Raw genomic sequence first — 13,104 nt, 5'->3', positions numbered from 1 at the left:
AGGAAATTGCTTTCCAGCTTCTGAGATGGGTATACAGCTATCTCTGTACTTCATCCGTAGTATGCAGAATGCACAGAATGCATATGCATAATATTCTGTATAGATGGAAAAGTCACACAATTTCAGAACAACAGTTGTAACTTTTATCTCTGCTTCCATTCTGCAAAATATTTTAGTTGAAAACCCATAACACTCTTTTCATATAGTGAAAGTAAGAAATATTCCAAAACACTTTATCCCGAAGTATTACCAAAATATAATACAGAATAGAATTCTGAAATTATTTGTGCCACATGATATGGTTAAAACACAAGCTGGGATTTAGAAATTCTGAGTCCACTAAGGTTTGCAGATTAGTGTTGCTTTGGAATAGCTTGCATTATACATATAAGACATAGGTTCTTGGGTGTTAAGACAAGTGCCTAGTTAAAAATGACACCGTTCTCTAAGGTTTAGATGTGTCATAAGCCATAAATTGCATTAAAACTATGCAGCCTATTTATATAACTTGTATAGCCTCTAATTAGAGGAAGACCACACAGAAATGACAGAATGATTAGAAACATAATATATAATTTGAATGGTTATTGAACTGATCATCAGTGTGGGAGAGTTAAGCTGCTGTTCACATTCTTCCAATTATTTGCTCCAATATGTTGACAATGAAGGGTAAATCACAAATCAAGTTGGAGAAGACCAATCAAACACTTTTCTAACTGGTTGACTGCCATTGCACAATAGTATTAATTGTGTTCTTTACAGAAAGTCAGTTTGTCTCCTCCCACAATACAAAGCAATTTTTTAAATGTAGATTGGCATGATAGCCATTTGCATTGTCCATCATCAGAATATCATTATTGAGATACTAGTCCCCTAATAAATCTTTTCCACGTGAAGGTGAATCTACAAAAGCAGACGGCACGACCCATGTTTTGTAACAAAATCAATTTTAATTCATCCCATCTAAGTATGATCTAAGTTCTCTATTATCTTCAAAGCTTAATGCGCCTCTGCATACCTAGCTTACATTTTTGGTAAACAAAAGAATGCTTCAAATGCACAATAAACATACTAGGTCCCCATACATGCTATTACAGGTTGGCCAGTGCTATTCTGATTTAATAAATGGAGTCTTACACATTATACTTAATCACCTAAAGTCTAGGAAATAATATATATATATTATATATATATAATTAGCATTAGAAATAGTCTTAATGCCAAGGATCAGCATTCAGCTCTCTCCTTTGCCATACAAGCTAAGTTCTGACAGCATTACAGCACTACCCTGTGTTGAACACTTGCCTGGGTAAATGTGCTAGCACAGTCTGCAGCTGTTCTGCATGGAGTAATGTGGTACTTTATTGCCACAAAGAGTGCAATAAGCTATAAAGTGTGCATCTGGTGTGATCTACCGCATCTCATAGATTTGGTCCCAAAGAAAATATTCTGGTATGTGAGAGGATCTAGTTAATGCATCCTGATAGAAATAAGAGGTACTACACAGAGAGTTATTTCCAGCAACATACAGAAGCAGAACTTCTTGTGCCTCACAATTTTAGTGGCAAAATGCAGGCAGTGATGTAGGCAATGATTTGGGAGAATTACTCTTTTGGACACAGGCATCTATATTTTATCTACATCTTGCTTTCTGTAACTGAAGCTGTTTTTCATCTGAGCTTTCCCCAAATTTTTTGAGTTTACTCTTGAACAAAGATCTCAGTACCTCATGGGAAGCCAGCCCAGATGACCTAAACTACAAAAAACATTATTATTATTTGCTTTCTAGTCTACTGCTATGGCTAGCTCTCTAAAGGGAACTGCCTGAGTGACTGGAATGATGGCCAGTAAGCTGTTGGGACCAGTGCCCACAGAGGGTCTTTGCATATACTTATAACCAGCATTTCCCATTAGTTACAGAACTGAATCTCCTCACTATGGAGTGAGTCGTAATATTTTAACAGCAAAGCCACACAAGTAGTCTTGAGCCACAAGTTTGTCTCTCAAGCTGTAATGTTTCAGCTGAACAATGACAGAAGTAAGACAGAAGCACACTCATGAAAAGGAATTTACTTCTTTAAGTCTGCAGTGTTACAGCATGTTCCTTATCTAACAGCTCATTTCCACTATTCCTCATCCCTTCTGTATAAATGTTAATTAAAAAAAAAAAAAAAACAGTGAAAATGACTTGAAAATAATCTCAAACCTATGCATAATTTACCTCTATTTGATTTTTAAGTGTATATACAGGTTCTATATAGCATACTGAGACAGACAGATATTCTGTCCACTTCTGCTCAGGAAATTAATATTATTAATAGTGGTCTAACTAGAAACTGTATTGCCCTCTTCAGTACCAAATTCACCAGTAACATTTGTTAGTGTTCTCAGAACATTACAGCACTTAGGATCTCTCCTCCTCTCCCACCTTCCAAAAAACTGAGCATCAGGACAGGTGCAGTATGATGATATAAACTTTCCCTCTTCATCATGTAAGTGTCAATACTACACAAAATGTTTATTCATTTTTACCCTGTCATCTCCCTAGACTGTACCCAGATACAGCAAGAATTTAAATGTATCTGTTAAAGGATGAACTTCATTCTCTCAAACTAACATGTGCAGGAGATTCCCTTCCCAAAGTGTGGCAGCTGGCTCATTATCAAATGCAAGCTGAAACATCTGGGTGCCAGATATGGTCGTTTATTTGTTTTGCACTGCTGAGTTATCTAAAGAATATACTGTGAAGCTATTTACTTTAGCTTGGGAGGGTAATCCTACAGATGTAGAAATCTCACAGTATCTTAGAGAAGTAGGTAATTTTTCTTGTGATTCTTCTTATTTTCTCTACAATTGTCTACTTTTTTGCATGCCTCTCTATGCATATGACAATTCTTCACAGAAGTAATTTGGGGATGGTTTTTCTATACCTATAAATGACACTTAAGATAGAGTAACAATGCATTATATATGGACAGTAATTTCTTTTGTTTATGGCTTTTCAAGACATACAGTCAGAACAACTTGAAATAAAATTATATGCCCTATTTTTCATTTCAATTTTCTTTTCCTACAAGTTTATTCATTCTCTGTTGCAAGCTGACAGTTAACTTTTCTCTTCCTCATCTTTCAAATACTGAATTATGCAATGGAAAGTGGTTTGAAAAAAGGAATGAGTGTTTAATTTTTATTTTTCTCAGAAGTAACTCTTTGTAACTCTACCTTCTAAAAGCAAACAAACAAACAAACAAACAAAAAAAACTGTTAACATTCAGCATCAAATGCATGAAATGATCATACTCTTTTTTGGTTAAATTTTGTCATGAGCTATTTAGCTTATTATGATCTTTTTTGTCATTGACTACAGCAGCCCTTAAAGCATGCTGAAAGGCAGGACTCCACACATTTTTAAATTAAACAAAAAATAGGGGAAAAACATGCACTAGATGGAAAACAAGTATAACTACTTTTGTCCTCATTATAGTATGCATTTCTAGTGGACCCTTCTACAATACAGATGTTCTCCCCAGGTCTGAACTATTTCTTTTTCTTGGGTTTTCTTTTTTTTCCCAAATAGAATCTACACACAGATCTTGATTAGAGTCACTCATACTGTTTTGAAATTAAAAAAAAAAAAAAAAAGGAAAAAGTTCCCCTAAAAAAAAAAACCACAGTATTCCCAAATTCCTCTTGTATCACCTAGCTGCTTCCAAAAGCAAGTGACAGCATACCCTATTGCTGCCTTGAGCAACACATGTGGTGACAGGCCAGTCATTTGCTACCTCTCAGAACAGAGCAGGCGATGAGTTACAAACTTTCCTCGGTGACAGGACACTTGTTTTGGTGTCCCTCTTCTACTAACATTCTAATTTTCATTAAACTTGTAGGACTACATTAACAGTGTCCACAAACTGCAAGCAGTGTAGTCCTGTAGATCTGCAGATGGTAACTGGGGATGCACTATTCACACTATGCACATTTCAGGGAGTTGTACTTTAAACTAGGTCGTCTGATACTGTGGACTTTAAAGCCTGCTATAGGTGAAGACTGCTGGTGTGCTCCCTGAACACAAATTCCAGTTTAATTTAATTCCAAAGGATATTTGTGCACTCAGACTGCATTGCAAACACAGCTAAGGGGAAAACTGGTAGATTTGCTTCAACAGCACACTGCTAATTCAAACTAAAATGCTAGTGTATACACATACAAATATTTTGAACACTTATTCTTCTCTCTCAAATTTGGGATAAATTGGTCAGAGGGTTTCAAAGGCTGTAGAAGTACAGCAAACAACTGAGATAGAAATAGATGTGCTGCAGTCACATATGCCTTATTTTAGTAGAACATCATGGCATAGAAAATAAAAAGTACCTCTGAAGAAACTCAATAATACTACCCAGTTTTTATATTACAGCTGCTATCCTATCCTATGCTGCTATAATTCCTGCCAGTAAATTATTCACATCTTTAATAATAGCAGTTTTTTTCCCATCTCATTCTGATACCTTTCACACAATACTGGCAGGCACAAAGTTGTTCCTTCTTCTTCTTCTTTCTCTCCACCCCAAGAGCCATCTGTAAACCCTTGTGCTTTTAAAGTGTTAGATGCTCAAAGGCTCTTCTGAAATTAATAATAATCAATGCCAGCAGCATCTCAACACCCTACCCAGCATTTGCATGTGATGGAGGGAAAACAATAGCAAAAAGGAGACATCAACTTGAATTCTTCCAGCAGTTGTTTTAAATGGTGAATATTTTCCTTTTTTTAATGTGAAAAAGAAATAAACAATATCCTTAAACAATATCTTTTTAAATCCAGAACATAAGCAGAATCTGAATTACCCCAGGGTTCTGAAAAATCTTTATTTCTCTACAGTTGCATTGGCAAACTCAGATAATTTCTACCAGTAATGGAATTTATACACTGAGTAGCCCCATGCTTTGAAAAACACCATCCAGTAATCATCTTCTTGTTACATGGTAGCTGCATCAGTTTTGGATGTGCATTTCATACTGTTAGCAAAGAAAAATTTAAATATTCAACAAATACCAACTGCATGTTTGAAACCCTAAAGACTTATATACAAGACCTCTAACTAATTTTTGTCAGTGTGGGACTTGCTTAGGCAAAAGGAGGGAACCACAGGGGAGGAAAAGGAATATGAAAACATTTTGAGAAAACACTGTTTTCTCATGAGAAAAGTGATTGGTGAGCTGAAAAGGTACAGGAGTTGTACCAAAATTTGTTTCTGATTATTTAGATGAAGCTTTTACATATACTAGAACATACTGGAAGAATAATTCTTAAGATATCATAAAGAGGATCATACTCAAAGCAAATGTTGTAAGAAATTCTCTAAGTGGTCCTATGAGAAAATAACCGTATATATATGGTACATTATAGTTTTGAAACACCTACCTTGTTGAATATCCTTCATCTCCAGGTGTAAACTGGATATTAAAATTCCTACAGTTTGAGATCGCTTTCCATCCAACAATTTGATAATCTAGAAAGATAATTCAATAACATGAGATCAAATGAACATTCTGCAAAGTCTTCATTCACAGAAATGACAGAAACTAATCTGTGAGTTGAACTCAATGTGTCTACAAACATTTTTATTAAATAAAGGAAGTAGTAGGGTCTTTATACTGATGCTCAGCATCTTAATGGCTGATAATGATGAATGGCTTAATGGCTGATAAACATAAGCTTGAATTCTCACCACTGGTAAAGACCACCAGCTCTTATTTGCAGGATGCTATTAAGAGGTAAAAAAAGAAAGGCACATCAAATCTTTATTCTGTTACAAATATTTTATTCCTTCTCCTTAAGCTGATCAGGGCAAAACTCTGTGAGATACTCTGAGTAGGAACTCCTTAGCTTGTCTGAGAGTTGATCTTTCATTGTGAACACGTCTAACTCTTTTTGACAGAGGTTCACTTCTTGAGCAAGGAAAACTGGAGAAATTTCTTGTGTACTTCCAACACTCTCTGGAACAGCAGGGGTTACTAAAAGGATTCCTTTCACTTTTGTCTGATTCTGCTTCTTCCCCGCCTTTGATATTGCAAATGGATTTGAGGATTTTGTTCATATTTTGGGTAACAGCCTCTTGTTAGTATAATACACCAATTTTTAAATTGTAATTTTTCAGATGTCGGGTGCAGGGAAGAGACAAAAATAGAGAGAGGGAAACCTTGAAGAAGTTATGCTGATTAACCTGTCAATTTAAATTAATGATACTTATGTTTATCATTCCATAAATAAAGTAACATAAGGTAAACTACCAGGATTTTAGAATGTAGTTCAGATGTTAGAAGAGAGAGATTTGATATGTGAAACTTGTATTCAGAACCAAACTTCCCACAATGTTTGGACTGCTTGTATTTGCTATTTTGATTTACATCATAAGGGGATATACGACAGCAGCACATCACAAAATGCAACACAGATGTAAAGTTTTTCAAAATATAAAAAAATTGTTAAGATCCAAGTAGTTGGCTTAAATTATAGTGCTGATGAACAAATATTATTAATAACAATAAATCACATGTAAAATTAAAACTAATAGCTAAGTTTTCTCTAAATTTATGCATCTAAATATAATTTTAATATTTGTATTATATTAATATTTGTGTATTTAATAATATTCAAAACTATAAACTGTTGTTTTCCCTGGAATATTCTTATAGATGCTCACATTACAGATAGTTAAATGATAAACTTATACTAACTTATAAAAATATTTCTTGCCTGTGTTTAGGAATATTTAATTGTGCAACTACATAGTAATTCACCTATATAAAAATGGAGTTGTAGTTGAAAAATACAGGCAAAAGAGAAGCAATAGTGACATTTTCACCTGAAAAAATGCAGTTAGTTACTACTACTTGTAGAGTGCTGAAATTGGACAATACATGAACAAGTACAAATACATGCCACCTTCAACAAGATCAGCAAAGATATAACAAAGATCTGACTTTATGTCCCTGTTGTATATATTCAAAATTAAATAAACTTATGTTAGAGTAGATGTTGCTTATTTTCTGCCAAAATTGGGAATAAAATCTATCCTGAGAGTTTTTTCAATTTAAAGGTATAGTACCTATATGGTAGGAAATTTATAGGTATAGGCATATTACCTTGATGGTACAAAAGGAATACTATTTAAACTTTATTTAAAATATTTTCTTTAAACGATAAAGAATTCAGGCTCCTAACCTCCTGAGTACACAATCAGACACGATGATTTGGCTAAAAGTTACCAGAAATTAATACTCTCTAGGCATCACATCCAGTTATCAGTGTTCTTTTCAGAGCAAATATAAGTAACTGCTCAGTTCATCATGGTCATTTCTGAAGCTCTTCATGAATTTGCTGAACTCCTCAGCACATTAACTTCTTACAGGGATAATTACAGGCTTGAGTAGCATGCAATTTGTATAGCATTCTCTGACCTCCAGGTTGACCTTGTTCAGGGGCAAATTCACAGGTTGTCATAAACCCCATTAGACATGCCTAGTTTGAGGCAAAACCGTTCCAGACTATAGCTGTTATAGATAATACGACATTTCAAATCATTCTACTATTTTTACATGCTAAAACATCCTCTAAATATGATCAAACTAGCTTCCATTGCTAAGCAAAGCTTTCACCTTAAAAGGCTAGAAAAATAAATGTAAAGAATAGCTTGTATGATTTTAAAAGCTAGAACAGAGATTCATGTTTTAAAATGCCTGATCAACTGTATGTTCACACGCATTTTAGACAACTGTACACATGGTCACAATTACCAGACATCAAACTAGACTCAGACTACCTGAAATAGTTTCAGTGAAGTGAAATCTATAATTGACGGCTAATATTTTATTCATTATAGAGCAAAAACGGAGCAATAAGACAACAGAATAGCTCAAATTGGGCATAAAACTATTCTAAAACACAGTAGTAATACTGAAGAATTACATATGACTTTTGTTACAGGTTTTAAAACCAATGTGCAACTTGAAAGATTTTGCAACAAAAACATAAAATCAGTGCTAAAACAGAGAACATGTTTTGCAAGACACTCATTTTGCTCCCAAATAATGCTTATTTTGGGGAAATCACTGACAGAGGATTAAATGATTGTATGAATTCTAAACGGAAAGGAGATACAAAAAATTTTGCAGTTTTCTAGCTCATAAAAACCGTAAGGGAAATAAAATGGAAGTTTGTAAAGACTGCATTGAACTATTTAGTCTGTGCTTTTAAAAGACAAATCACTGATCACCTCTCAGCATATTGGGACTTGCTTTTTGCTGGCAGTGACAGGTAAGAAGCTAAAATCCAGCTGACACCAGTTGATGCTGCTATGCCAGCTGGCAGGGTTTGCCAGCTGCCTGCTGCTCCTCCAGACTATGAATGTATCGTTGTAATGGATGCAGCATCTACTGGCTCAGTAACAAAGCAGTGGTTGCTGATGCTAATGTATTTAATTCACTGATCCATAACATTATTTGCTCGACGTGGTGTTCCCTGTTTTTTTAACGTTATTTCATTGATTTGCTGTAAACTAGTGCCTCTTTTATATCTTTCAAATATTTATCATATAACTTAAAAGAAGAGACATACTGAAGCTCAAATACATTCATAAATTCTTCTGTCATTCCCATTAAAAGGTGTTTCTCTAATGTAGCCAGAAATGTATTTCATTAAATATTACACGTCAGACTTCACTGTTTTGTCTAACTGCAATGTCTACATTCTGTCCAGGACACTTACTGGTGCTGAAATCTGAACAGATTCAGTTTACTTTAGTAATTAAAAGCTAAATCCTTCCTTCTGCTGGTGCATGGATTCTTTCCATAATATTTAAATTTATTGAGAGAAACTATACGCTAAAAGCCTGTTCTGTATATCAGAGTGTTTCCCTACATTCCCACTCATTAACTTTTATAGTGAAGTCAACAACCTGGACCCATAAGTAGTCTGCTGAAACCCTGTTGAAACAGAAGAGGAATATCATGCTCAAGAAGCAAGTAAGCATGCCCCGCAGGCCATTCTACATAAACACCGCAAGACTACCAATGAAATTTTGGAAGCTTAATACTATACATTATCTCTTCTATACCTTCTCAAAGGAGAGCGAGATTTAACCATTTTTTATTTACTTAACCTGGATGAACCATAGTTTTATATTTTATCCATGTTCCTAATATTTTAGGAGACGTATTTCTAACTGCAATTCTATTGGATGAAGAAAAAAAACATTTTTAAGCTTTCCTTTCTAAAGGACAAGCAAGTGGCAACATTTCCAGATAAAATAAGGGGTAAGAAATCCAGTAAATCTAATAGTAATTTCTATCAAAACCACATGAATAAAACAAAGCCACAAAATAGATATTTACCCTTTATGGATACCTTCCCCATCCTACATGACTGCAGAGCTTTGTGGCAAATAAGGAAATGCTGTATTCATTCTTCTCAGCACAGCACAAAAAATAAAAGAAAGTGAGAGTGCCTCAGAAGAGCACGCACTAGCATTTTACTACTTTTACTCAAGTTTGAACACTGTTTATTATCTTATGCAGACAGCTGAAGACAGTCATTGTGTTTCAACCCTGCAAAGCTTCCAACATTTTCTGCAGTATCTGCTCTTCTTGCAGAAACACAAAATTCATTAATTGTAATTCCTCATTTAGTTAGATGGACAAAAAACTTGCTGACAGACATATCCCTTTCAGTTAAAAAAATGCAATTCACTCAAAATATTGACACTCTTCTTAAATGAGAACACATGTTAATAATTATGTGAAGTCTGTTAGAGATAATAGACAACAGAGAAGCCATTATCTTTAATGTCCTCCTGTGTCTTTGAAATGATAATCATTGCACTAAAGGGCCAAAAATGATTGATGGACTTTCATTTGGAGCATACACCTGACACAAATTACTTTACATTTACTTTTTTTTTTTTTGGCAAGAAGACGACAGAGTGGCATCGCAAACATCCAACTATCCTGTTTCTTGAAAAAAGCATAGGAGGATAAGTTCGTCACAAGTCCTCAAATATACTGGAAAAAGCATGTAACTTCAGTAATGGAGCTACAGAATGCACATGGAATAAATCACGGTGAAGGAATGCTCTTTTCTAAATTACCATTTTTTTTTTTTTTTTCCCCCAGGCTTACAGGGCATCATAGCTTAATACATAATGGATCTTGCTTTTTATTTCATTTGCAATTACATTTCCTAATTCCCCTTTTCTTCTGTTTGGTACTACAAGAACAGATTTTGATTCTGCAAATCTAACAGGAAAGGGAAGCCCTATGGCTTGAAAACAATTACATGTGCCTACCAGCTTAAAAATTTGCATGGACATGTACAGACAAGAAATATTACCAGTTTAGAATGAATGAAAACAACATTCTTTGCATGTAAAACTTCAGTGCTTCATCTGACATGAAAATGTCTATAGAAGATTTTCACAGTCTGGGAAAGACACTTCAAATTATACTCAAATCTGTTGAAAGCTGAGTTCTTTCAAAAAGGGCAGATGATTATTTTCAGCAAAATAGGTTAGAATTTTTATATATTGATTGTTTTCTGTTTTCATTGTTTTCATAAACAGCTACGGACCTTAATGGTAATGTATTTAATCTATAGTTGAAAATTTTTGGTACATGAAAAATTTATATTTGAGGTCCATTTACAATTTCATTTGTAGAACTTAAAATATTTTCTTAAATAAATCATACATTCCTAGACAAATGCTTTAATGGTATTCTTACTGGATAATATAATAGGTACAGAAATCATATATTCAGAAAGCTACAACTGAAATCTAAGCTTAAGAAAATACAGTGATGATAATGAAAACAGTCCAGTTTAATAGTGGCACAGTGATACTTTAAAAATTGGGTCACAAAATAGGAGTCACATTCAACATGCATTAAGAGTCTAAACGTCCGATGAAATAGGACAATCATCCATACAGGCTGGGTGGAGAATGGATTGAAAGCAGCCCTGAGGAGAAGGAAGGACCTAGGGGTGTTGGCTGACAAGAAGCTCAACATGAGCCAGCAATGTGCGCTTGCAGCGCAGAAAGCCAACCGTATTTGGGCTGCACCAAAACAAAACAAGCATGGCCAGCAGGCTGAGGGAGGTGATTCTCCCCCTCTGCTCTGCTCTTGTGAGACCCCACCTGGAGCACTGTGTTCAGCTTTGGGGCTTGTATATTGTCCTTTTTCTTCCCCAACACAAGAAGGACATGGAAGTATTAGAACAAGTCCAGAGGAGGGCCACAAAGATGATCAAGGAGCTGGAGCGCCTCTCCTATGAAGAGAGGCTGAGGGAGTTGGGGTTGTTCAGCCTGGAGAAGAGAAGGCAATGGGGAGACCTTATAGTGGCCTTCCAGTCCCTAAAGGGGGCTGCAGGAAAGCTGGGGAGGGACTCTTTGTCAGAGTAACCAGGTGGATCTAGCCCTTTTTCTTCTTGATTTCCAATAAGCTGTAACTTTTAAGTCATTTTGAAAGCGAGGCCCAACTAGATGCATAAGAAAAATCTTAGCTACAGACCATAGTACCTTGCATGCCGTAAATATATTTAGGTCCTATGTATATTGCCAAGTTGCATCATACTAGTAACATAAATATTTAAATTAAGCTAATTCAATTAACCAAAATCAGAGAGAAATTGATTTGATTCATGTGCAGGCGCTAACAAACTCCATTTATTTATTTTTGTCTAGTAACTTTGACTTTGCCTGCTGCATATTCAACCACTTCAGAACTAATCTAGAAAATAAATCCCACTCATACATTATTCATCCATCTAGAGTCTCTGGGAAAGTCAGGGTTCAAGCTACTGCCTCTTTTCCATTTCATAAATATCACATCCAAGAAATCACTGCATTGTATTATCTTGTATAAGACTAAAATGCCTATAGTCTTACACTTCAAAAGCATCATTGTAAGAAAACAATTGCATTTATTAATCCTTAAAGATATTGCACAGTATTTTGCTCTAACATAGGGACATAACTAATACATGACATAAATTCTCCCCATCCAGAAAATACAGGCTCTACTCTTAAGAAATAATACCTAGAAGACTAGAATATTTATTTTGATTGTTATCTACATACAACTGTAGAACTTTACATGACTGCTTACTTGCAGGGGAGATAAATGCATGCGAATCTGTGTTTTATGAAATATTTCAGAGAATGCAGAGCTGGAAAAAAAAAACACAAAAAAAACAGAGTTCTTCCAAATCTGCTGAATTTTCCATAGGAGTGCATGAGCTGCCAAATACCCTAAAGAACTTCTAAAGCCCAGATAAGCATGACCATAACAAACATTAAGAATATGTAAGTGTACCAGAAGGTACATCTGACCTTCATTTGTACTACACTAACACTTAAACAATATTATTTTTACATTTTATCACTGTCGAATATACTGTATATGCCTAAAAAATACATGAAATCTCCCTCCATGTAGTCCTTTAAGACACTATCTTGCCATTACTGTTGGAAGGTTCTTAATTTCCCTTCCTTTTTTTCCCCACGTAGTTGTTAGAATACCTTATTTTTTAATTACTGCACTGCTAGTTATAGTAATTACATTCTTACACAAGGATGACAGCCTCAAGAAACTACTGTAACTGACTTAGTAAGCCAATTTCTGTCAGGCACGAAAGCAATGAATTTGGGAGTCACAGAAGCACTTCCACTCAAAAAAAGGACTGCCAGCTGTCTTCAACCATAGGAGTATGGACAGAAACTGGACTTTATGACTTTAAATTGAGCATCACGATGTTGGAAAGGCACTCAAAACGTCATCCAAAGCATTTCTGTACTTCAATACAGTATCAACTATATGTGTATAATTCTAAACAAATTTTCTTAATGATCTATCTCCCAATACAGAAACACATTTTCCCCAGCCAAAAGTGCTCTACATTCCTTTGGTATCCTTACTCTTAAAAAGCTTTTCATAATTTTTCTTTGCAGCAGCTGTATGCGCTTGATGATACTTACTGTGTGTCCCATATCAACCTCCTCTTTTCTAGACTAAACAATCATAATCATTGAATTTTTCTCAGAGACTACTTTTACA

The 13,104-nt window shown here is 35.0% G+C and overlaps 1 protein-coding gene across 1 annotated transcript in view; it reads right to left on the bottom strand.

Moving 5' to 3' along the window:
- FMN1 (formin 1) overlaps positions 1–13,104 on the bottom strand; it is a 194,501-nt gene that overhangs the window by 78,023 nt on the left and 103,374 nt on the right. The window contains 1 exon segment of the mRNA XM_040558445.1: positions 5,420–5,507. Within this exon segment, the coding sequence (XP_040414379.1) occupies positions 5,420–5,507 (88 nt within the window).

Source organism: Cygnus olor, chromosome 5 (assembly GCF_009769625.2).
Source record: "Cygnus olor isolate bCygOlo1 chromosome 5, bCygOlo1.pri.v2, whole genome shotgun sequence".
NCBI lineage: Eukaryota > Metazoa > Chordata > Aves > Anseriformes > Anatidae > Cygnus > Cygnus olor.
This window is presented reverse-complemented; position numbering and strand designations above follow the sequence as displayed.